This window comes from Heterodontus francisci, chromosome 30 (assembly GCF_036365525.1).
Source record: "Heterodontus francisci isolate sHetFra1 chromosome 30, sHetFra1.hap1, whole genome shotgun sequence".
Taxonomy (NCBI): Eukaryota; Metazoa; Chordata; class Chondrichthyes; order Heterodontiformes; family Heterodontidae; genus Heterodontus; species Heterodontus francisci.
The window spans coordinates 10,821,540-10,844,509 of record NC_090400.1 but is presented as its reverse complement, the minus strand read 5'-3'; the positions used below and the strand labels follow the sequence as shown (position 1 = coordinate 10,844,509).

The 22,970-nt window shown below is 44.5% G+C and overlaps 1 protein-coding gene across 1 annotated transcript; it reads left to right on the top strand.

The window, feature by feature from the left end:
- Positions 1 to 2,127: 2,127 nt before the first annotated feature.
- Positions 2,128 to 19,124, top strand: LOC137346423 (schlafen family member 11-like). The gene is made up of 5 exons (XM_068009876.1): positions 2,128 to 2,179; positions 4,219 to 5,297; positions 5,553 to 5,681; positions 16,636 to 17,410; positions 18,305 to 19,124. The coding sequence occupies exons 2-5, from the start codon at positions 4,220 to 4,222 to the stop codon at positions 19,122 to 19,124; spliced, it is 2,802 nt and encodes a 933-aa protein (XP_067865977.1). The 5' UTR covers positions 2,128 to 2,179; position 4,219.
- Positions 19,125 to 22,970: the final 3,846 nt, after the last annotated feature.

Sequence of the window (22,970 nt, the reverse complement as noted above, 5' to 3'; positions counted from 1 at the left end):
GAAGAGAGGGGAAGAGAGGGAGGGGGGGGGAAGAGCGGGGGTGGGGGGAAGTGGGGGAGAGTGGGGGGGGAGCAGCGGAGTGGAAGAGGAGTGCCTTTTTCTGTGCATGCGCCAGAAACACAACAGCAAAAGACTTACCGGCCAGTCCCTGGACCCGGCGACACCAAGGTCTTCGCACACTCGCTCCCCGCAGCTCTTTACGGCCTCTCGCATCCGGCCCTCTCCATTCAGCCGTTCCCTCTAGCTGCGGATGCCCAATCCAGTTGCTTCTCCCCTACTTCTCCACAGTACTTCAGGCATTGCAACTGTCTGGTCCCTGCATTTTGCATGCTCCCTCTCTCCACCCCTCCCTGCTCTCCCCACCCCTCCCCCCTCTCCATCTTCACCTCCCCCTCTTCACCCACCCCTCCCTCCCCTTCTTCACCCACCCCTCCCTCCCCCTCTTCACCCACCCTTCACCCACCCCTCAATCCCCCTCTTCTCCCAACCCTCCCTCTACCCCGCTACCTCCACCACAGTTGAATATCTGAAGTGCAGTTGCAAAGTCGGGGAAATTGCATGCAAAACAAAACCTCAACAATTCTGGGTTTAATTATTGAGAAGTTTTATTAAGTTCATTAAGTATCCGAGGAACTGCTGTGCATGGATACATGAGTGTTGTGTTTCCAGCATTCTCGTTAGACAGACAGGCCGAGTCTCTGCTATGCACAGCTAAAGAGATTGTTCCTGGAGAGCCTTGTGGTGAATGAACGCTTGGCTCTCTATTCCACTACTGTATTGTCCATGTGAAGAAGGCAAAGTCACAAGAGTCTGAGCTCAGTCTATTCTTGGTGAATGTTCCCCAAGCGCATCCCAATGTGCACTCCCACTTCATTCATAAATGCAATGTTCCTTTCCACATCATGACGAGCTCCGCAGCATGATCCAGTTGCCTTTGTTGCTTGAATGCTGACCTTAAGTCTCAAGGATTGTTTTCTCGACAGCATGTTTTACATGAAAAGAAATAAAGCAAATCAGAGTCAGAGCTTGCCTCCGTCCATCCACTGAAATTACTGTTGTGCACACCTTTTTAAGTTCTGCAGTGAAACGAAAGTGACCGTTTAGATGGTAGGTTGCAGCACATGTACTGCCTGCACACAGCAACTCACAACAGGGACTGGAGAACATGCGGTGCCCCAGACAATGGAAATGTTTTCAGAGCAGCTTACAGCAGGGACTGGAGAACATGCGGTGCCCCAGACAATGGAAATGTTTTCAAAGCAACTTACAACAGGGGCTGGAGAACATGCGGTGCCCCAGACAATGGAAATGTTTTCAGAGCAACTCACAACAGGGACTGGAGAACATGCGGTGCCCCAGACAATGGAAATGTTTTCAGAGCAGCTTACAACAGGGACTGGAGAACATGCGGTGCCCCAGACAATGGAAATGTTTTCAAAGCAACTTACAAAGGCAGAGCAACTTATCTTGGAACAATCTCCTGTGTCAAATAAAAATGAAGCAAGTCTCCAAAACGACTAAATAATTCAGATAAAATGCGAGAAAATGCCCGACGAAACCTCTCCTCCTTCCACTTTCAAAAAGTCGTGCCGAAGCTTTGACGCATGCGTGAATATCCGAAGATTGACGCATGCGCAGAGGCCAACCTGGCGCGTTGCCCGAGGAAGACGACGTAACGCGATGACGTCATCTGCGCGTGCGCAAAACGGTCCTGGCAAGCAGGACCGCAGCGCATGCGCAGAGGGCAGGAGACCGTCTGCGCATGTGCGCACCGCGGCGCATCCTGATGACGTCGGCGATGACGAAGCGTTGTTATGAATCACTTTGTTAAAAAATACTAATTACACTAAGGGCCTTGTTCTACCCACTCCAATCTAAAGTCCTTAAAAAAAAAACACTTTAGTAGTACTCACCTTATCACCAGAGGTTTTTTTTTTCAACAAAAAGCAAACTTTCCCCTTATTTTTTTAAAGATATTTAAATACACTAACAGCAATGACTCACCAACCAATCACCTTGCAGCTCTCCTCTGACGTCACTGTTGGCGCTTTTTGTTTTCAAATCTCCGGCGGGCTGGAAGATCCTCTCCCGGAAGGTAAGAGACTGGGCCTCCATCGTCAGGTCGATTTCTAGGCTCAGCTGCTGGCGTTCTCCCACGGGCCCGCTCCGCTCCCGGAAGGTAAGAGCTAAAAAGGTAAGAAGGTAAAACTATTGTGATTCATCTGCAGCTTTCTTAATTCTTACACTGCTCAACTTCACTTCTGTAAGTTTGCTTCTTTCCGTTTTCTCCATTCCATTCCAGTTTGTTTCATTAATTTATTCGCCTCCCTTACTCAGCAAATCTATGATGTGCACACACTGTAATATCTATACCAGCTCTGTCTTTAATTTTCATAAAGTAAGATTGGTAGAATTACGGAGCCCTGGAAAAGACTTTAGGAGGAGCGTTTGAAGGCTTGTTTATGAAGATGAGTACTTAAAGGAGGAGAGAGTTCGGGAGGAGATGCAATGTACAAGACCCAGGCTGCAGAGAGCTCTGCCACTAACAATAGGGTGGAGGAAGGGAGTGGGTGTTTCTTAGGAGCAGGACAGGTACTAAGTGCAGACAAAGTGCAGAGGTAGGGTTGAGTGAGATCATGGAGGGATTTGAAGCTGGGGAATTTGTCTCTGCTTAGCAAGGACACAGGGTGACAGGTGAGTGGGACTTCGTGTGGGACAGGGTATAGGTAGCTTCATTTTGGACAAGTTGTAGCTTTATGGAGTGCGGATAAAGAAACGACTGCATTAGAATAATTGAGTCCACGGATGGCAAAACATTGGCAAAGGGTTACAGCAGCTGATGTAGGACTGGAAGCATGCTTTGTGAGGATGGAAATCAGCTGGGTTGTGGGGATTTGTAGCTCAGCTCATAGAATTGAACAGAATGACACAATTTTCCATGGTCGATTTCAATCTGATTGAGAGGCTGGGGAGGAGGATGAAATCAGTGTCAAGGGAAAAGACTTGGAGGAGGGAACTAAAACAATACCTTCATTGTTCCTGATTTTTAGATGAAGGAATTTGTGACAGATGTGACTACATCATTTCTCTGCACAGAGGTAAAACTGGATCTTGTCAGCATACATCTGGGAACTCACCCTGTGCCTGCAGTGACAGTATATAGAGGAGAAAATGTTGGGGGTGTTATGACTAGGTGAGAAAGGTGTCTAGGAGTCTGTTACTACCTTCACCTGGGTTTTATTTTTAAACACACTGTGTTTTGAGCTCCCCCTTTGTGAATCCTTGTTCACAGCTTTCCAATTATAAGGCAAAGAAATGAGCACAAACAGGCTTTATTTGGTTTAAAGAAGAAAAGTGAAATTTATTAAACTTAGTTAAACTCTAATATGGTTCACGCCTCTGGATATGCGACACGCCCACGCCAGCATGCACACACAATATACACATGCAGATAGGGACAGAAAAGAGAAGAAAATACAAGGTGGAACAGTTTGAGGCGATATCTTGTTACTATGCTTCGAGCTCATGGTATAGTCCTTTTGTAGGTAATTATTGCGTTTCATTGGTGCCAAGTATGGAAGGCAGACAGGAGAGGAGGTAAATCTTCCTTCAGTCCCAGGAGCACATGGCATTCGGAGTCCAAATTCTGTTTTTCCAGTTTAAAACTCCTAGTTGGCCAGCAGGTGGTTACGTGACCGACTGGTTTTACCAGGTCTCTTCTGTGTATTGGGGCAGGGACTGGTTCATTTGTTTCAATACTGTCTGGTACTATGCAAATGCCCTTCAAGTCAGGAGCTGGCAATTTTAAGTTTCAATGTTCATGTGCCTCAGTCTTAGCAAGTGGATTTGCCTGACAGGGGGCCAAGGTTATACCCCAGGACATTTATCTACTGATCTATTGGAGAGTACATCTTCAATATAATATTTGCATCTTATAATTTCATGCATATTGTGTGGTATGACCACAATACATAATGGCTAGCGTGTGATCCTTGACTGAGCAAAACTTGCAACTTGCAGTTCCGAAGAAGGGTCACTGACCCGAAACGTTAACTCTGCTTCTCTTTCCACAGATGCTGCCAGACCTGCTGAGTGAATCCAGCATTTCTTGTTTTTGTTTCAGATTTCCAGCACCCGCAGTATTTTGCTTTTATATTATTGCAGCTTTGCTGCTTGTGTGTTCCCAGGTAAAACATTCTCTGTTTTATTTTATTTCAGGATGGCACTAAAGAATAGTGTGATAGAGACTAAATACGCTGACTTGGTGCTGGATGCAGACACAGCAACCTTTGGGGAGAATCATAGGGAAGTAATGAAAGACAAAGGATTAAAACGGATGCAATGCAAAAATATACTTACATGCGCATGTGCTCTATTAAACTCTGGGGGTGGGATTATCACTGTGAAAGTGCAGAATGAAAATTATGACTATAACATTCATGGAATTGGGTTAGATATAGAAACTGGGTTGGCTGAGCTCGTTAAAGGTTCAGCAAACACATCGTTCTTTGAATTCAGACAAGAGGGAACCATGTTAATTTTTGTGCAGTCTTGGAGCGGTGGAATGAGCAATAGAACAGAAACGTTGCCACAACTTTGTACTATAGCATGTAATATCTACAAGCGATCAATCAGCCGTACTATTCAAATAACTCCACTTGAAGTGGAGAATTTCTTTAGTAGAAGAGCCAAGCCTACAGGAAGCAGTGACAGCTCTGAAGAAGATTCAGATTCCAACATTGAACCAAGAGCGAAGAAACCCCATTTTTCTCCTAAACGTGAGGATTTTGAATCAGCTCTCAGAATGTTACATAGAGCAGAGTTTCAGTATGGTGAAATATTGAGTTTCACTGAGTCCGTGCACATTGAATTTAAAGACTTTTCCGGGGACAAAGTCTTAAACAGGATAAAAGAGGCACTTCCAAAGTACATTTCTGCCTTTGCGAACACAGGCGGTGGTCTTTTATTCATTGGTGTCAATGACAAATCGAGAAAAGTTGTTGGATGTGGGCAAGATTATAAAGATCCCGTGAGTTTTAAGGAATTGGTATCCAGGACTGTAAAAGAACCCGACACTTGGGACAATCGCTCCACTCCAAGTAAATGTGACTACAGCCTTAATGTTTTCAGAGTTATGAAGGAATCAGAACCGCACAGCTTTTTATTAATTTTGCACATGAAGCCATTCTACGGTGTAGTGTTTGCCGACAACCCTGACTGCTGGAAGGTAGAAAATGGCCAGATTAAGAGCGTGAAGCATGATGAATGGGCTGGATTGATGTTGGCTAAAGATCCTGGTAAGTATCAGAGTTGGGCAAAATCTAGAAAAGCTTACCTTACATGTTGTAAACAGGAACAGTGATTTTACAGTAGAGCAGCTTCCAGATTTTCTAACCTAAAACAGCAACTAAAATAGAGGAATGCCTACACCATATTGAGCAACTAAACACTACAAATAATTATAACTGGCAGTAGAAGTCATTCATATTGAAATGTTGGTGGTTTCTGACAAAATGTTTTTTTGATAGGTATGATTTTTCTCTTTCCTGCAGCGATGGAAGAACTCTGTAAGAATTTTAAGAATGAATTGAGTGTGACTGCAGCACCACCATGGTGTAAGTCGGTGTTTTCAATCGGAGGTGCTGACTGTTTGGACAAGTTGCGACAGCAGCTCTTTAAAGGTTTGAAGTTATGAAAATTTCACTTCCCTTACAACACTTTTTGATCATTACGCTAATTTTAATTTCATTTTATTTTAGTTGGTTTCCTCACTCACTTTTTTAGCATGTGCCTGCCCACTTTTTCATATTTGTGCTTTTGGGGCTAGGGCTTTCATTATTCTGTCATTTAACACCCTCTCTGCACTAACGCTTTGTCTTTCACCACACCATTAACACAGACTTTGTCTTTGCCTTTGCCCCATGACCTCCTTTGTCAGTTATTCTCTGTCACCCTCTGTCCTATCAACACCTTCCCATTTGTTCTCTTTTGCCCCATCCCCACTTTATTTGCTTAAAACCTATTATATTTCTAATCACTGCCAGTTCTAATGAAAGGTCACTGACTTGAAACGTTAACTTTGCTTCTCTCTCCACAGATGCTGCCAGACCTGCTGAGTATTTTCCAGCACTTTTTTTAATTTCAGATTTCCAGCATCTGCAGTATTTTGCTTTCATTTATGCATACCATAAATGCCAGCCAGCCAATCTTCTATCAATGCTATTATGTTACCCCCTACACCATAAGCTTCTACTTTGCACAATATGTGGCACCTTGTCAAATGCCATCTGGAAATCCAAGTACAGTACGTCAACGGGCTCCCCTTCATCCACGGTGCATGTTACCCCTTCGAAGAACTCCAATAAATTGGTTAAACATGATTTCCCTTTCACACAATCATGCTGACTATTCTCGATTTACCTTGAGTTTTTCTACCTCCTTAATGCTCAATTCTAACATCTTCCCCACGACAAATGTCAAGCTAACTGGCCTATAGTTAACTGTCTTCTCCATCTTCCCGTCACCCCCACCCCCCCACTTCTTGAATAGAGGGGTTATATTTGCTACTTTCCAGTCTGACAGAACCTTTCCAGAATCTAGCGAATTTTGAAAAATTAACACCAACGCATCTACTGCCTCATTAACCACCTTTTAAGACCCTAGGATGAAGTCCATCAGAACCCGAGGAGTTGTCAGCCTGCAGTTCCATCAGTTTGCTCAGTACTGCTTCCCTGTTGATTGTAATTTCAACAAGTTCCTCTCTTCCTTCCACCTCCTGATTTACAGCTATTACAGGAATTTTTTGTTTTTTTTAATTCATTCATGGGATGTGGGCATCACTGGCCAGGCCAGCATTTATTGCCCATCCCCAATTACCCTTGAGAAGGTGGTGGTGAGCTGCCTTCTTAAACCGCTGCAGTCCATGTGAGGTAGGTACACCCACAGCGCTGTTAGGAAGGGAGTTCCAGGATTTTGAACCAACGACAGTGAAGGAACGGCGATATAGTTCCAAGTCAGAATGGTGTGTGACTTGGAGGGGAACATGCAGGTGGTGGTGTTCCCAAGCATCTGCTGCCCTTGTCCTTCTAGGTGGTAGAGGTTGCGGGTTTGGAACGTGCTGCTTAAGGAGCCTTGGTGCATTGCTGCAGTGAATCTTGTAGATGGTACACACTGCTACCACTGTGCGTTGGTGGTGAATGTTTGTGGATGGGGTGCCCATCAAGCAGGCTGCTTTATTCTTGAGTGTTGTTGGAGCTGCACCCATCCAGACAAATGGAGAGTATTCCATTACACTCCTGACTTGTGCCTTGTAGATGGTGGACAGGCTTTGGGGAGTCAGGAGGTGAATTACTCGCCGCAAGATTCCGAGCCTCTGACCTACTCTTGTAGCCATGGTATTTATATGGCTACGCCAGTTTAGCAGTTTAGTTTCTGGTCAATGATAACCCCCTAGGATATTGATAGTGGGGGATTCAGCGATGGTAATGCCATTGAATGTAAAGGGGAGATGGCTATATTCTCTCTTGTTTGAGATGATCATTGCCTGGCACTTGTGTGGTGCGAATGTTACTTGCCACTTATCAGCCCAAGCCTGGATATTGTCCAGGTCTTGCTGCATTTCTACACAAACTGCTTCAGTATCTGAGGAGTCGCGAATGGTGCTGAACATTGTGCAATCGTCAGCGAACATCCCCACTTCTGACCTTATGAATGAAGCAGCCGAAGATGGTTGGGCCTAGGACACTACCCTGAGGAATTCCTGCAGTGATGTCCTGGAGCTCAGGTGATTGACCTCCAACAGCCACAACCATCTTCCTTTGCACTAGGTATGACTCCAGCCAGCGGAGGGTTTTCCCCCTGATTCCCATTGACTTCAGTTTTGCTAGGGCTCCTTGATGCTATACTCGGTCAAATGCTGCCTTGATGTCAAGGGCAGTCATTTTCACCTCACCTGTTGAGTTCAGTTCTTTTGTCCATGTTTGAACCAAGGCTGTAATGAGGTAAGGACCTAAATGGCCCTGGCGGATCCCAAACTGAGCGTCACAGAGCAGGTTATTGCTAAACAAGTGCCGCTTGAGATCACTGTTGATGACACCTTCATCTCTTTACTGATGATTTGAGAGTAGGCTGATGGGATAGTAATTGGCCGGGTTGGACTTGTCCTGCTTTTGTGAACAGGACACACCTGGGCAATTTTCCACATTGCCATATAGATGCCAGTGTTGTAACTATACTGGAACAGCTTGGCTAGGGGTGCCTCATTACTGGAGTATTGTCAAGGCCCATAGCCTTTGCAGTATCCAGTCGTTTCTTGATATCGCCCAGAGTGAATTGAATTTGCTGAAGTCTGGCATCTGTGATGCTGGGGACTTCAGGAGGAGGCCAAGATGGGTCATCAGCTCAGCACTTCTGGCTGAAGATTGTTGCAAATGCTTCAGCTTTACCTTTCGCACTAATGTGCCGGGCTCCCCCATTATTGAGGATGGGGATACTTGTCAAGCCACCTCCTCCAGTTAGTTGTTTAATTTCCACCCCCATCCATGGCTGGATGTGGCAGGACTGCAGAGTCTAGATCTGATCCATTGGATATGGGATCGCTTAGCTCTATCGCATGCTGCTTATGCAGTTTGGCACACAAGTAGTCCTGTGTTGTAGCTTCACCAGGTTGAGGCCTCATTTTGAGGAATGCCTGGTGCTGCTCCTGGCATGCCCTCCTGCACTCTTCATTCAACCAGGGTTGGTCTCCTGGCTTCATGGTAACGGTTGAGTGGGGAATATGCAGGACCATGAGGTTACAGATTGTGGTTGAGTACAGTTCTGCTGCTGATGGCCCACAGCGCCTCATGGATGTCCAGTTTTGCATTGCTAGATCTGTTCAAAAACTGTCCCATTTAGCATGGTAGTAGTGCCACACATCACGATGGAGGGTATTCTCTGTGAAGGCGGGACTTCGTCTCCACAAGGACTGTGCTGTGGTCATTCCTACCAATACTGTCATGGACAGTTGCATTTGCGTCCAGCAGATTGGTGAGGATGAGGTCAAGTATGTTTTTCCCTCATGTTGGTTCCCTCACCACCTGCCACATACCCAGTCTAGCAGTTATGTCCTTTAGAACTCAGTGGTGCTACCAAGCCACTCTTGGTGATGGATATTGAAGTCCCCCACCCAGAGTACATTCTGCACCCTTGCCACCCTCAGTGCTTCCTCCAAGTGGTGATCAACATGGAGGAGTACTGAGTCATCAGCTGAGTGAGGGCTAATCAGCAGGAGGTTACCTTGCCCATGTTTGACCTGATGCCATGAGACTTCATGGGGTCCGGAGTTGATGCTGAGGGCTCCCAGGGCAACTCCCTCTCTACTGTATACCACTATGCCACCACCTCTGGTGGGTCTGTCCTGCTGATGGGACTGGACATACCCGGGGATGGTGATGGCAGTGTCTGGGACATTGTCTGTAAGGTATGATTCTGAGAGTATGACTATATCAGGCTGTGGCTTGACTAGTCTGGGGGACAGCTCTTCCAACTTTGGCACAAGTTCCCAGATGTTGGTATGGAGGACTTTGCAGGGTCAACAGGGCTGGGTTTGCTGTTGTCGTTTTCGGTGCCTCGGTCGATGCCGGGTGGTCCGTCTGGTTTCATTCTGTTTTATTGATTTGATAGTAGTTCGATACAACCGAGTGGCTTGTTAGGCCATTTCAGAGGGCAGTTAAGAGTCAACCACATTGCTGTGGGTCTGGAGTCACATGCAGGCCAGACCAGGTAAGGACAGCTGATTTCCTTCCCTAAAGGACATCAGTGAACCAAATGGGTTTTTACAACAATCGACAATGGTTTCATGGCCATCATTAGACTAGCTTTTAATTCCAGATTTATTAATTGAATTCAAATTCCACCTTCTGCTGTGGTAGGATTCTAACCCATGTCCCTGGAGAAATACCCTGGGTCTTTAGGTTACTAGTTCAGTTACAATACCACTATGCCACTGCCTCCCCTCTATAGTGAAGACAGAAGCAAAATATTTGTTTATTTCATCTGCCATTTCCTTATATACTTTTATCTCCCCATTCTCACTCTCTAGAGGACCAACACTCTCACTTTACTTAATCTTTTCCTTTTTAAATACATGTAGAAACTCTTGCTGTCCATTTTTACATTTCTAGCTAGCTTCCTCTCATACTCTAATTTCTTTTTCCTGATTTACCTTTTAGTTAGTCTCTATCTTTCTTTACATTCTGACCAATCATCTGACCTGCCGCTCATCTTTGCGCAATTATATGCTTTTTCCTTGAGTTTGATGCTTTCCTTATCTTCTTTACTTAACCACAGATGGTGGGTCCTTCCTTTAGAATTTTTCTTTCGTAAGAATATACTTATTGTGAGTATTCTGAAATATCCCCTTAAATGTCTGCCACTGCTTCTCTAGTGATCTATCGCCTAGCCTCGTAACCCAGTTCACTTCAGTTAGCACAGCTTTCATGCCCACATAGTTGCCTTTATTTAAGTTTTGAATACTCGTCTTAGACCCACTCTTCTCTCTTTCAAACTGGATGTAAATATCGCTGCTACCTAAAGGTGGCTTTATTCTGAGGTCATTAATTAATCCTGTCACATTATATCATACCAAGTCTAATATAACCTGTTCTCTGGTTGGTTCCAGAACATGCTGCTCTAAGAATCTATCTCAAAAGCATTCTATGAACTCCTCATCCAGGCTACTATTGTCAATCTGATTTTTCCAGTTTATATGTAGATTAAAATCACCCATGGTTATTGCCATCCCTTTATAACGAGTACCCAGTATTTCTTCTTGTATACTTCGTCCTACATTGTGGTTACTGTTAGGGGACCTGTAGACCACTCCCACAAGTGACTTCTTTCCCCAACTATTCCTCATCTCCACCCAAACCGATTCTACATCCTGATCTCCTGAACCAAAGTCATCTCTAACTTTTACACCATCCTAGTATACCATGCCATCCTTGATTAACAGTGCTACCCCTCCACCTATTCTTCTTCATTGTCGTATACCCCATCAATATTCAGTAACCAATCCTTGTCATCCTGCAGCCACATCTCTGCAATGGCTATCAGATCATATTTATTTACTTCAGTGTGCGCTGTCAGTTTGTCTACTTTGTTGTGAATGCTAGGTGCATTCAGATACAGAGCCCTTAGTTTTGTAACATCTCGTCTCAATTTGTTGGTTTGTTCTTAGCTTTTTTACTCTCCCTTCCTGCCATTCTCTGACCTTTTTCCATATTACTATTCTGCTCTCCTGCCTTGACTGTACACCTTGATTTGCTACATCTACCCAAGCTTGATCCTTCAACAGCCCCCCCACCCCTCCTCCCCATGTTTAGTTTAAAGCCCTGTCTACTTCCCTAGTTATACGGTTTGCTAGAACACTGGTCCCAGCACGGTTCAGGTACAGACCGTCCCAACAGTACAGCCACCACTTTTGCCAGTACTGGTGCCAGTGCCCCAGGAACCAAAACCCACTTCTCCCACACCAGTCTTTGAGCCACATATTCATTTCACTAATCTTTTGTGCCCTCTGTCAATTGGCACGTGGCTCAGGTAATAATCCAGAGATTGAGGTTTTGCTATTTAATTTGGTGCCTAACTCTTCATACTGTCTAAGCAGAACATCTTTCGTAGTCCTACCTATATCGTTGGTACCTACATGGACCATGGCAATTGGATTTCCCCCCACCTCCCGCTCCAAGTTCCTGTCCAGCTCTGAGCAGATGTCCCGAACCCTGGTACTGGGCAGGCAACACAGCCTTCTGGACTCACGCTCTTGGCTGCACAGAACAGTGTCGATCCCCCTCACTATACTATCCCATACTACCACTACATTCCTTTTTGCTCCCCTGACTTGAATGGCTTCCTGTACCACAGTGCCATGGCCAGTCTGCCCATCCACCCTGCAGACCTTGCTTTCGTCCACACAGGTTGAGAGCACCTCAAACTTGTTTGATAATTGCAAAGTCTGAGGCTCCTCCACTACTGTCTGCTTGGTCCCTTTAACTGCCTCACTCACGGTCACATCCTCCTGTCCCTCACTGCCAACCAAAACAGATGTGTGACTGTCCTAAGGAACAAAGTGTCCAGGTATTTCTCCCCCTCCCTTATGTTGTGCAGTGTTTGCAGTTCGGCTTCCAGATAAATAATCCAGATCTGGAACTCCTCTAGCTTCTTACACTTTCTGCCGATGTGTTTGTCCTGGATTGCCTTGGCATACCACAGCTGCAACATAACACCTGTCCTCCCATTGTTACTTCTGCTATTAGTTAATTTATTTTAATTACTTTCTAATTAACTTAGAATAATTCCTATATATAGTAGAATTTACTGTGCTTATTAAATGCTTTTACTGGCACAGTGGCGCAGTGGTTAGCACCGCAGCCTCACAGCTCCAGCGACCCGGGTTCAATTCTGGGTACTGCCTGTGTGGAGTTTGCAAGTTCTCCCTGTGTCTGCGTGGGTTTCCTCCGGGTGCTCCGGTTTCTTCCCACATGCCAAAGACTTGCAGGTTGATAGGTTAATTGGCCATTATAAATTGCCCCTAGTATAGGTAGGTGGTAGGGGAATATAGGGACAGGTGGGGATATGGGATTAGTGTAGGATTAGTATAAATGGGTGGTTGATGGTCGGCACAGACTCGGTGGGCCGAAGGGCCTGTTTCAGTGCTGTATCTCTAAACTCTAAACTAAACCTCCAACTAAAGTTATACCTCTTAATTACACAGGGGTGTGTGTTTTAGGTATTTTAATTATTTTATTTTATCTTTTATTTATTTGAAGAAGAAGACTGGTATTTTAGCTTCTACTTAGTAGATAGACTTAAATGTTAGAGAAAAAGGAAAATAAAGTAAGAAAATACCCACCTGACTAGCTCCCTGTGCCTCACCACGCTCTCTCCCTTCTTGTGCGATTTGTATCACCAAAGTCTCAGCCGGCCAATCACCTACTTGCTTCCCTGTGATATCCACTTACCAAAACTAATCTACCCTACCACTATTAATATACCCTACCAATACTAAAATGTTACCAATAGAAGTAGTAATCTCAGTAATAAACCTTACTGCTTCAAAGTGAAACTGAACAGTAGACTCAGCAGCTTTTCCCTTCTGCTTGTGTGCCTTAATTAATTAGAAGATAGTTATATAGATTTTAATTTTAAGTTTTTTTCTGACTTGTAGCTGTTTACACACGCACCCACCTAGCTATTTACAGATACTGCCTAACAGCAGTTTCTCGCCAACCAGTCACCTTACAGCTTTCCTGTGATATTACTGTTCGCTGCTCTCCTGGAAGGTAAGTTCTGTAGGCCATGATCCTCGGGCTTTATTTAACTGCTGCCCGCTCCGTGCTCCTCCCGCAGGTCTGCTCCTGTCCACTGCTCTCCCAGAGGGTAAGTCAGACATCTGTATTATCAACCTGTCCCTTTTTTTTTAATTCATTCTTGCGATGTGAGCTTCACTGGCATGGCCAGCATTCATTATCAAGGGCAGTTAGGGATGGGCAATAAATGATGGCCTTGCCAGTGATGCTCACATCACAAGAATGAAGTTTAAAACAAAAAACAAAGTGGGACAGGTCAGTGATGAAGAAGTCAGGGATTGTTAGCTGATGAATGTTACTGAGTGTAACTGTATCAGGCTGTTGTGAGACTAGTCTGTAGGATAGCTCGCCCAACTCATTTCTGTTGGTGAGGAGGACTTTACAGGGTCAGCTGGGCTGACGTTTTGTCCTGACCCAATGCCTGTGTTGTTGCTGAAGATGATAATTTTTCCCTTCTATTTCAGGGTGAGAATCTTCTGAAAGAGCATTATTCAAATCCTAGACAGGCTTGGGCTTTATAAAGAGTTGAGAATTGTTTCAGGGCAAAGTCTTTCACATGAAAGAGGAAATCACACTTTTTGTCAGTCATTTGGTAATGAGGGACAGGATTGTCAATGAAGGAAGACTAAGGTAGAGGTGGCAGGTATTAGATGGACTTTCTGAATGTGCCTGAAGAGTTGAAACAAGAAACGTGTTGTTTCACTGCAGCATATCATGATGTAACTCTGTAAATTACTGATTAAAATTGGGCATCTTATTAAATACATTGGGCCAGTTTTACGGATTGGGGCATCTCACTGTGTTCCATGTTGGTTAGACCTTTTCCTGCACCTTTCAGCTCATAATTCTTGTGCCCTGTAAGTTTCTGGAACTGCAAGCTGATAACAATGCAGCAAGCTCAACAGAGCATCAGGGACCTTGGTGAATGGTGGGACCAACGGTGTATCTCCTTAACCAGTGAGATTTAAGGATTGAGTAATGAACAGGAAAGACATAGAAGGAGGGTAAATTAGAGTGGGTGAGTTCAGTGTCAAATCAGGTACAGAAAGAAAAATAAAGAGGGAAAGTAAGATTAGATTAAGAGAGACAAAAAGGACACAAAAGGGAAAAGTAAGAAAACATATTTTGATATTAAAATTTGGCATTTTTTAAATCTCCAACAACCATTCACAAATCAGGTACAGAAAGAAAAATAAAGAGGGTAAGTAAGATTGGATTAAGAGAGGGAAAAGAGAAAATTTTAATAAAATTTGGCATTTAAAAAATCTCCAACAAACATTCACTACCTGAAGGAATGAGATTTCAGGCTTCCACTTGCTCACTTCCTGGGGCACAGAGATTGATTGACAGTCATTAACAATTATCACATTGTTGAGTACTTATGCTATTAATTACTAGACTGAACCTTCCATTGTGACTTTAATGGGCAATTAATGTGCAAATGCAGCAACTTCATGAAACTCACAGGGAGGTTGATTAAAAGCTGTCCTTTCTGTGCAGATCGGCATAAATCATCCAACTTGTGGGAAATTGCAATTCTCAGGATACTCCTTCCTTGTCACAAATTGCTGGGTGATTTACACATTATTAATGATGTGAGTGCACTGTTCAGATGTTGTTCAATAACTCCATCATTGGCTTAATGATTCAGTATCTACTCGATAATGTGGAAAATTGCCCAGGTATGTCCTGTCCACAAAAAGCAGGACAAATCCAATCCGACAAATTACTGCCCCATCAGTCAACTCTCAAACATCAGCAAAGTGCTGGAAGGAGTCATTGACAGTGCTAACAAGCAGCACTTACTCAGCAATAACCTGCTCAACGATGCTCAGTTTGGGTTTCACCAGGGCCACTCAACTCCAGACCACATTACAGCCTTGGTCCAAACATGGACAAAAGAGCTGAATTTAACAGGTGAGGTGAGAGTGACTGCCCTTGACATCAAGGCAGCATTTGGCCAAGTGTGGCATCAAGGAGCCCTGGATAAACTGAAGTCAATGGGAATCGGGGAAAATCTCTCCTGTGGTTGGAGTCATATCTAGCACAAAGGAAGATGGTTGTGATTGTTGAAGGTCAATCATCTCAGCCCCGGGACAACACTGCAGGAGTTCCTCAGGGTACTGTCCTAGGCCCAGCCATCTTCAACTGCTTCATCCCTCCAACATAAGGTCACAGTGGCGCAGTGGTTAGCACCGCAGCCTCACAGCTCCAGCGACCCGGGTTCAATTCTAGGGACTGCCTGTGTGGAGTTTGCAAGTTCTCCCTGTGACTGTGTGGGTTTTCGCCGGGTGCTCCGGTTTCCTCCCACAGCAAAAGACTTGCAGGTTGATCGGTAAATTGGCCATTATAAATTGCCCCTAGTATAGGTAGGTGGTAGGGAAATATAGGGAAGGTGGGGATGTGGTAGGAGTATGGGATTAGTGTAGGATTAGTATAAATGGGTGGTTGATGGTCGGCACAGAACCGGTGGGCCGAAGGACCTGTTTCAGTGCTGTATCTCTAAATAAAATAAAATAAAAGTGGGGATGTTTTCTGATGATTGCACAGTGTTCAGTACCATTCACAACTCCTCAGATACTGAAGCAGTCCATGCCCACATGCAGCAAAACCTGAACAACATTCAGGCTTGGGCTGATAAGTGGCAAGTAACATTTGCGCCACACAAGTACCAGGCAATGACCATCTCTAACAGGACAAAATCTAGCCATGTTCCCCTGGCATTCAACAGCATTACCACTGCTGAATCGCCTGCCATCAACATCCTGGGGGTTAGCATTGAACCAGAAACCTAACTGGACCAGCCATGTAAATACCGTGGCTGCAAAAGCAGGTCAGAGGCTGGGAATTCTGTGGCGATTCAAGAAGGCGGCTCACCGCCACCTTCTCAAGGGCAATTCGGGAAAGGCAATAAATGCTGTCCTAACCAGCGACACCTACATCCCATGAATGAATTTTTAAAATGCAGCGCAGTGGTTAGCACTGCAGCCTCACAGCTCCAAGGACCCGGGTTCGATTCTGGGTACTGCCTGTATGGAGTTTGCAAGTTCTCCCTGTGACCGCGTGGGTTTCCTCCCACAGCCAAACACTTGCAGGTTGATAGGTAAATTGGCCATTGTAAATTGCCTCTAGTGTAGGTAGGTGGTAGGGAATATGGGATTACTGTAGGGTTAGTATAAATGGGTGGTTGTTGGTTGGCACAGACTCGGTGGGCCTGTTCCAGTGCTGTATCTCTAACTATAAAAAATAAAAATGATCTTTACTATTTTGATAACTTTTTTTACAGTGGAATTTAGTTCCTCCAGTGGAATTGATGTAGTACCCGACAACTTGTATAAGGAATTGTTTAAAGAATATCCAGCTCTGGGGAATCTGCTGCCTCAAATGAAACCTGAAGGAAGTGAGGGTGTTCTAGTTTTCTCCAGAAGCTGGGCTGTTGACATTGGCCTGCCAAAGAACAAGGATGTGATATGTGATGCACTGTTGGTGGCCACAAAAAGCACTCCAGTATTGTATACAATCGTCAGACAGGAAAGTGATGGAGTGGTCAAGTACTCAAAAAACACAGCATTATTCATCAAACAAAAACTGGTGAATCCAGGTGGCTATGCAGGAAAACTTGGTATAATTCCCAAAATACTTTGGTGTACCATCTATCAATCAGCCGAAGATGGGAATACATCAACATGTGGACTGGACAATGTGCAGGAGGCTGGGAGGAAGTTACACATTCAGTACCCACATGCTTATAGCTCCTTAAAAGGAAAAGATATCAAAGCACTGCTGAATGCGCTTACTATTGTTGTATTGAATTTCAAATCCTTCCTAAGTGACCAGCTTGGCTGTGAATTTCTCAATCTGCTAACACTGGAACAATTTCAGATTCTTTATTCAAAGCACAATATTGAGAAATGCAAAAAACTCTTTGTACATGGCCTTCCAGGAACTGGCAAAACAGTTATAGCCGGGCAACTCATTGAAAGGATTATCAATACTTTCCACTGTAACCCAGATGAGGTGCTTTACATTTGTGAAAATAGACCATTGAGGACTTTTATGAGGTAAAATTTACCTTTTTTTAAAAAAAAACATAAATGCACTCGTGTATTATAGTTTGGGTCATGGGTGATAGAGGAAAGTGATGGGTGGGAGCCTTTTCCAATTCCATTGCCTATTTTGTCTTTAGTTCAGTTATCATTGACACAAATCCTAATATTACCCCATTTCATTAAATTCCTCCAATATTCCATTAAAAATACTGTAAATCTCCCTCCATCACACCCTCTTGAATTTGATAGAACTTATTATTTTTATCACAATACAGCCACTCATTTCTCATTGGGAAAAGGTAAAAGAACTTGCCTTATTTTCACACCTTTCACAACTTCCGGAAATTCTAAAGTGCATCATAGCTAATAAAGTATTTTTGAAGTGTAGTCACTGTTGTTATGTAGGAAACACAGCAGCCAGTTTGTGCACAGCAAGCTCCCACAAACAGCAATGTGATGATGACCAGAAAATTTGTTTTAGATGTTGGTGAGAAATAACTATTGACCAGGCTACCAGGGAGAACTGCCCTGCTGTTCTTCAAATTAGTAGTATAGGGTGATTTATGTTCATCTAAGAGGGCAGACAGGGAATTAATTTAACACCTCTTTCAAAAGATGGTACCTCTGACAGTGCATCGCTCCTTCATTACTACATTGGAGTGTCAGCCTAGATTTTGTGTTCAAGTCTTGGAGTAGGATTTGAACCCACAATTTTCTGACTGAGGCAAGAGACTGAGCCACAGCAGACACCCCTTCCCAAAATGGGGTTGAAACAGCTGGACACATGTCAGGCTGTACACCCAGATTTGTAAAGCTGATCACCAAGTATCGCTTTTGACATGTTTTTTGTCATAGATAAGCTGTTTTTGTGTGATATTTTACGCTAAACTGTAATTTATATTTTAGCCAAAAAACTAATGCGACCTGCATTACAAGGAAGACCTTCATGAGTTATAACTACCCAGAGGTGAAACACATTGTCGTTGATGAGGCTCAAAACTTCCGCCTGGAGCATGGTGACTGGTACTCTAAAGCTGAAGCAATCAGAACAGCGAAAGAAACACATCCTAATGGGCCAGGAGTCTTCTGGATTTTCATGGATTACTTCCAGATGTCCCATACTTCTCAAATTGGATTACCCAAGGTTCAAGACCAGGATCCCAGAGAGGAATTGACAAGAGGAGTCCGGAATGGCAGGGAAATACATAAATTTGCCCAGTTGCACATGGGTGAGATTCTTAAGTTACAAAGTAACAAAGAGAAACGTGAGTTTCTGACAAAACTATTTCAAGAAGCTAATTGTGCCCATTCTTTTACGGGGAAGTTTGATGAGCAAGAAAAAATGACACAAAAAGAGATTGCCAAGTACATAGGGAACAAAATAAAACGTTACCTTAAGAAAGGCTACACGACAAAACAGATAGCTATTCTGTGCAGCACAGGGAAAGCATGCTGTATTTACAAACCACTGCTGGAGCGTGCGTTCACAACACTGAATCTAGATGCACGTTTCGCAGAAGCAAATGAAATACTTAATGCCCCTTTTATTTTGGATAGTGTACGCCGATTTTCAGGTTTAGAGAAGTCCATTATATTTGGCATCCACCCTGTACCTCACCGCACACAGAGTGAAGTAACTGCTAATATTTTAGTCTGCTTGGCGTCACGTGCAATGACAGAGCTTCATGTGTTATACGAAGACTCTCAACTAAATTTTGCTCAGTAGCCCTGATTTTCCTCAATCAGCGTGGACTTAGACCTGAATGCTATTGGTAGCTTTAGACGGACTCAAATGGAAGTGTGCTGTTTGCGGCCGACACCTATTGGCCAACCTTGTTAAGGTAGCTTCAGATTCACATTTGGATGAGTCTAGGAGACACAAGCAGCTGGAGAAGAACATTGTAAGTGAATTTAAAGGGGTGGAAATAATCAAAAGGGTGTCACAAAAGGGGAACTTTTAACATTTAATAATGGTCAAATTTATTAAAGTTAAATGTTAAGTAGTTTTTGAGCAAGTTTCTTGCAGGGAAAGGAACAAACCAAAAATGAAATAAATAGAAAGAGCTGAGTCCTTGTTTTAGTTGTGGAGTATAAGTAGTGCAGTAATAGCAATAACTATAGCATCCAAAAAGGTAAATAATCAGAATAGCAGCAACTTAGTGTTTAAATACAATTGTTAATTTGTCTTTGTGCTATGTGTCATCCATGTTATATACAATGCTGGATGCCATCTTGCTAAATGAACTGTAAAAGCAAACTTTCCAAGCAAACACTATAATCATGAAATTCTTTTATTATGCTTTGATACAGTAATTCTGAACTGATGATTATGTTTGGTGGATGTATTATCTTTGCACACACACATGCCATCAACTAAACTAAAGACTTGCAATAAAGTAACCATTAATTGTACCTGAAGTTGTGTTGTTTCCACTCCTCGATCCTCCTGAGGTTAACAAAACATGAAATGCTATTCTTGCTGGAAGCATGCATAGTGGGCATTGGCACCTGATCTGACACTTTGGACCACGTTGGCCCTGTTGATGCCCTCCCCAATCACTCCCAGCTAAACAAGCATTCAGCTGTACCAAGGAAACCCATTCTCCCTCCTCCGACCCCCCCAGCATTATTTAAAGAGCTACCCATGGGGCTTCCAGGTGAGGTGCATTTGTCTTACTATTGTTGTAAAGAGTTATTGGAAGTACTGTTGTGTTACTGGAGGAGTTTTGCTAACTCCTGATGGATCCTGACAAAGGTTGTTCATCTGTCAAGAGAAAGCCAGCTTCAGTAATGGGGGAATTCAGTTGCAGTCCCTCGTGGGCTGCAGCATGATGTGGAAATGGAGCACAGGCAGCAGAGTGGGGAAGCCGACCAGAATGGGAGGAGGAGGAGGCTATCAATAGAAGGCTCGTTAGGGAGCACTTTTCTGCTACTTTTACCTCAGCCAGGAGCAGTATGAGGCACCTGCGTTTCAACAAGGGGGTGGTCACTGAACTGTGCCACGCCCGACAACCTGACCTGTAGCCACAGATTAATTCCCTCAATCTCTAAGCCAATGCATCCTTCCAAGCAGGAGAAGTCCGCATAAACATCTCGCAGTTTGTCTTTGATCCCGGTATCAGGGTGGTCACAGAGGTCCTGTTGAGGAGAGGTGAGGCCATCATCTTCTCACTAGTGAAAGAGAAGCAGGAGGACAGAACATGTGCATTTACCAGGCTGTCAGGATTCCCAATGATGTAAGGTGCAATTGAATACATGTCCGTGGCTGTGCGGTCCCATATTAGTGGGGAGATGTTCATAACCGCAAGGGCTTCCACTTTCTCAACGGCCAGTTGTTCTGCGACCATGACCAGAAGATTCTCGCAGTGAATGCCTGTTATCCTGGAAGCAGCCGCAACACAGTCATCCTGTGGCAGTCAGCCATACCCGCCACCTTTGGGCCACCATGAAGAACTAGAGGCTGACTGCTGGGTGGCAAGAGACCCACTATACACTGAGCCTCTCCTCTATCACTTAACCACGCAAGAACAGTGTGCCCATAACAAGAGCCATGCAGCAACAAGGAACATCATGGATAAACCATCGGCATCCTGAAGCAACGGTCCCGCTACCTGGACTGCTCGGGGGTACCCTCCAGTACTCACCAGAGTGGTGTCCAAGTTTGTGCTGGTCTGCTGCATCCTCCACAACCTCGCTATCATGAGGGCACAGCCCTTGCCACCAGGCATTTGGAGGCCACCTTGCCAGGAAGGGGAGGCTGCGAGGAGGCATGGGGCACACGAACTATCCTTTCCTTGGCTGCAGCCTACTCGTGCCTGGTGACTCACCACATCTGAGCTGCTGGCAGATCAAGTGACAATGCTTCTTCATTGGAGGCCTGATGTAGCTCTCGCCCTTCCTCATGAGGCTGCAGTAACTGGCCAGGTAGCAGTTCTTGGGTGGCTGAAAGCAGAAATGCAGAAGGGGATGATTGGGATGGAAAGTAAAAGGTCTATGGTCACACCATCTGCAGCTTGCACTTCATGCCAGATATCAGCAAGAGGGTGAAGTGGGTTTTGAGAAAAGGCATAAGGCAGGAACATTACCGTCATCCTGAATGTTCTTGGTGATGCCGGATGCAATGGCCTCTGTCACAGCCAGCCACATAATGCGGTGCATATTCTCCTTTGTAGGATTTGGGTGATGCAGATGTGCCTGACCTCGCTGCTCCCTACAGTTATGGGCCACTTTGTCCTGCAACAGAATGGGGAAGAGTGTGTTGCAATTTGTTTGCAATGTGCCTGGAACAGATGAAGAACTGGAAGTATGTAGAGGCAGTGAGAAGTGGGTGTGAGGCTGGCAGCAGTGATAGGCGTGTGAGGGTGATGTGGAGTATCTGAAAGTTAAGTATGATCTCTGATTGCGAGAGATTGTTGGTGGGTGAGTGACGGGTGTGTGGTGCATTGAACAGCGTGAGATGTTGGTGGTGTTGGGAGTAGGAGGTGTCATGTGAAGATGCATTCACGGACCTGCACCACCCACGTGAGGTCAATGAACATCTTGCGCCGGTGCAGCTAGGTTCTCGGGGCCAGACTCTGGGAATTGACCTCTCTGGCCACCTGCTCCCATTCCCTTCTTAGTGTGGTCCTTGAGGGCCTCCTGACCCCCTGTGGAAAAATGGCATCTCTCTTCTTTTCCACCTGCTGGATTAATGCCTCTGGTGCCACATCAGAAAACCTGGGTGTCCTCTCTCTTGCCTGTTGCTCTATTTGCTGTGCGTTTCCTTCTAACTAAGTCTTCCACAGAGTCTGTAGCAGCTTCTGTTGAATAAGTGCAATTCCTTTTGAAGAGAACAGGCTGCCTTTAAGAGGTGCAGGCTAGGCGTTCATCATGCTAGCTGCACACACTGCCAGGCCTCCTGTTGAGTGTGCTGCCAGTCAGCAGCGCGTTTCATGCTGGGCTGCATGCTGAAATTATATAAATGAGGAGGCAGAACAAAGTTTGCGTGCTGCCTGTCTCAACGGGACGGGGCGTGGGGTGATCCTGCGTCATAATCCCTGAGCTCGAAAACCAAGTTTTCCTCCCATGTTCCTGATCTCAACTGTACAATTAGACAAAAAAACTGAGCGAAAGCTAAGCAAGTTCCCAGCCAGGAAAACTAATTGACAAAGCTGTGATTAAAATGATTCTTAAGGAAAACAGTTGCTCTTTTGGTGAATTTGTCCTTTGTAAATTAGCCTGATGGCAGTATTATAGCACAGTATTTCGCAATGAGTTTAGTATATAAAGTATCCTTTTCTCATTCATGAAAATCTTATGTTCATTTCTATAACCATTACTGTTTAGAAAACGGTAGCATAGTGTCTCTGTTACTGGACTAGTAATCCAGAGGCCTAAAATAATGATCCAGAGACATAAATTCAAAATCCACCATGACAGCTGGGAGTGTCACATTCAGTTAATAAATAAAAGGTTAGCTAGTGTCAGTCATAGTAAGCATGTAACTACCAGATTTTTGTAAAAACCCAACTGGTTCACTAATTCCCTTTAGGAAAGGAAGTCTGCAGTCCTTACCCCATCTGGCCTATATGTC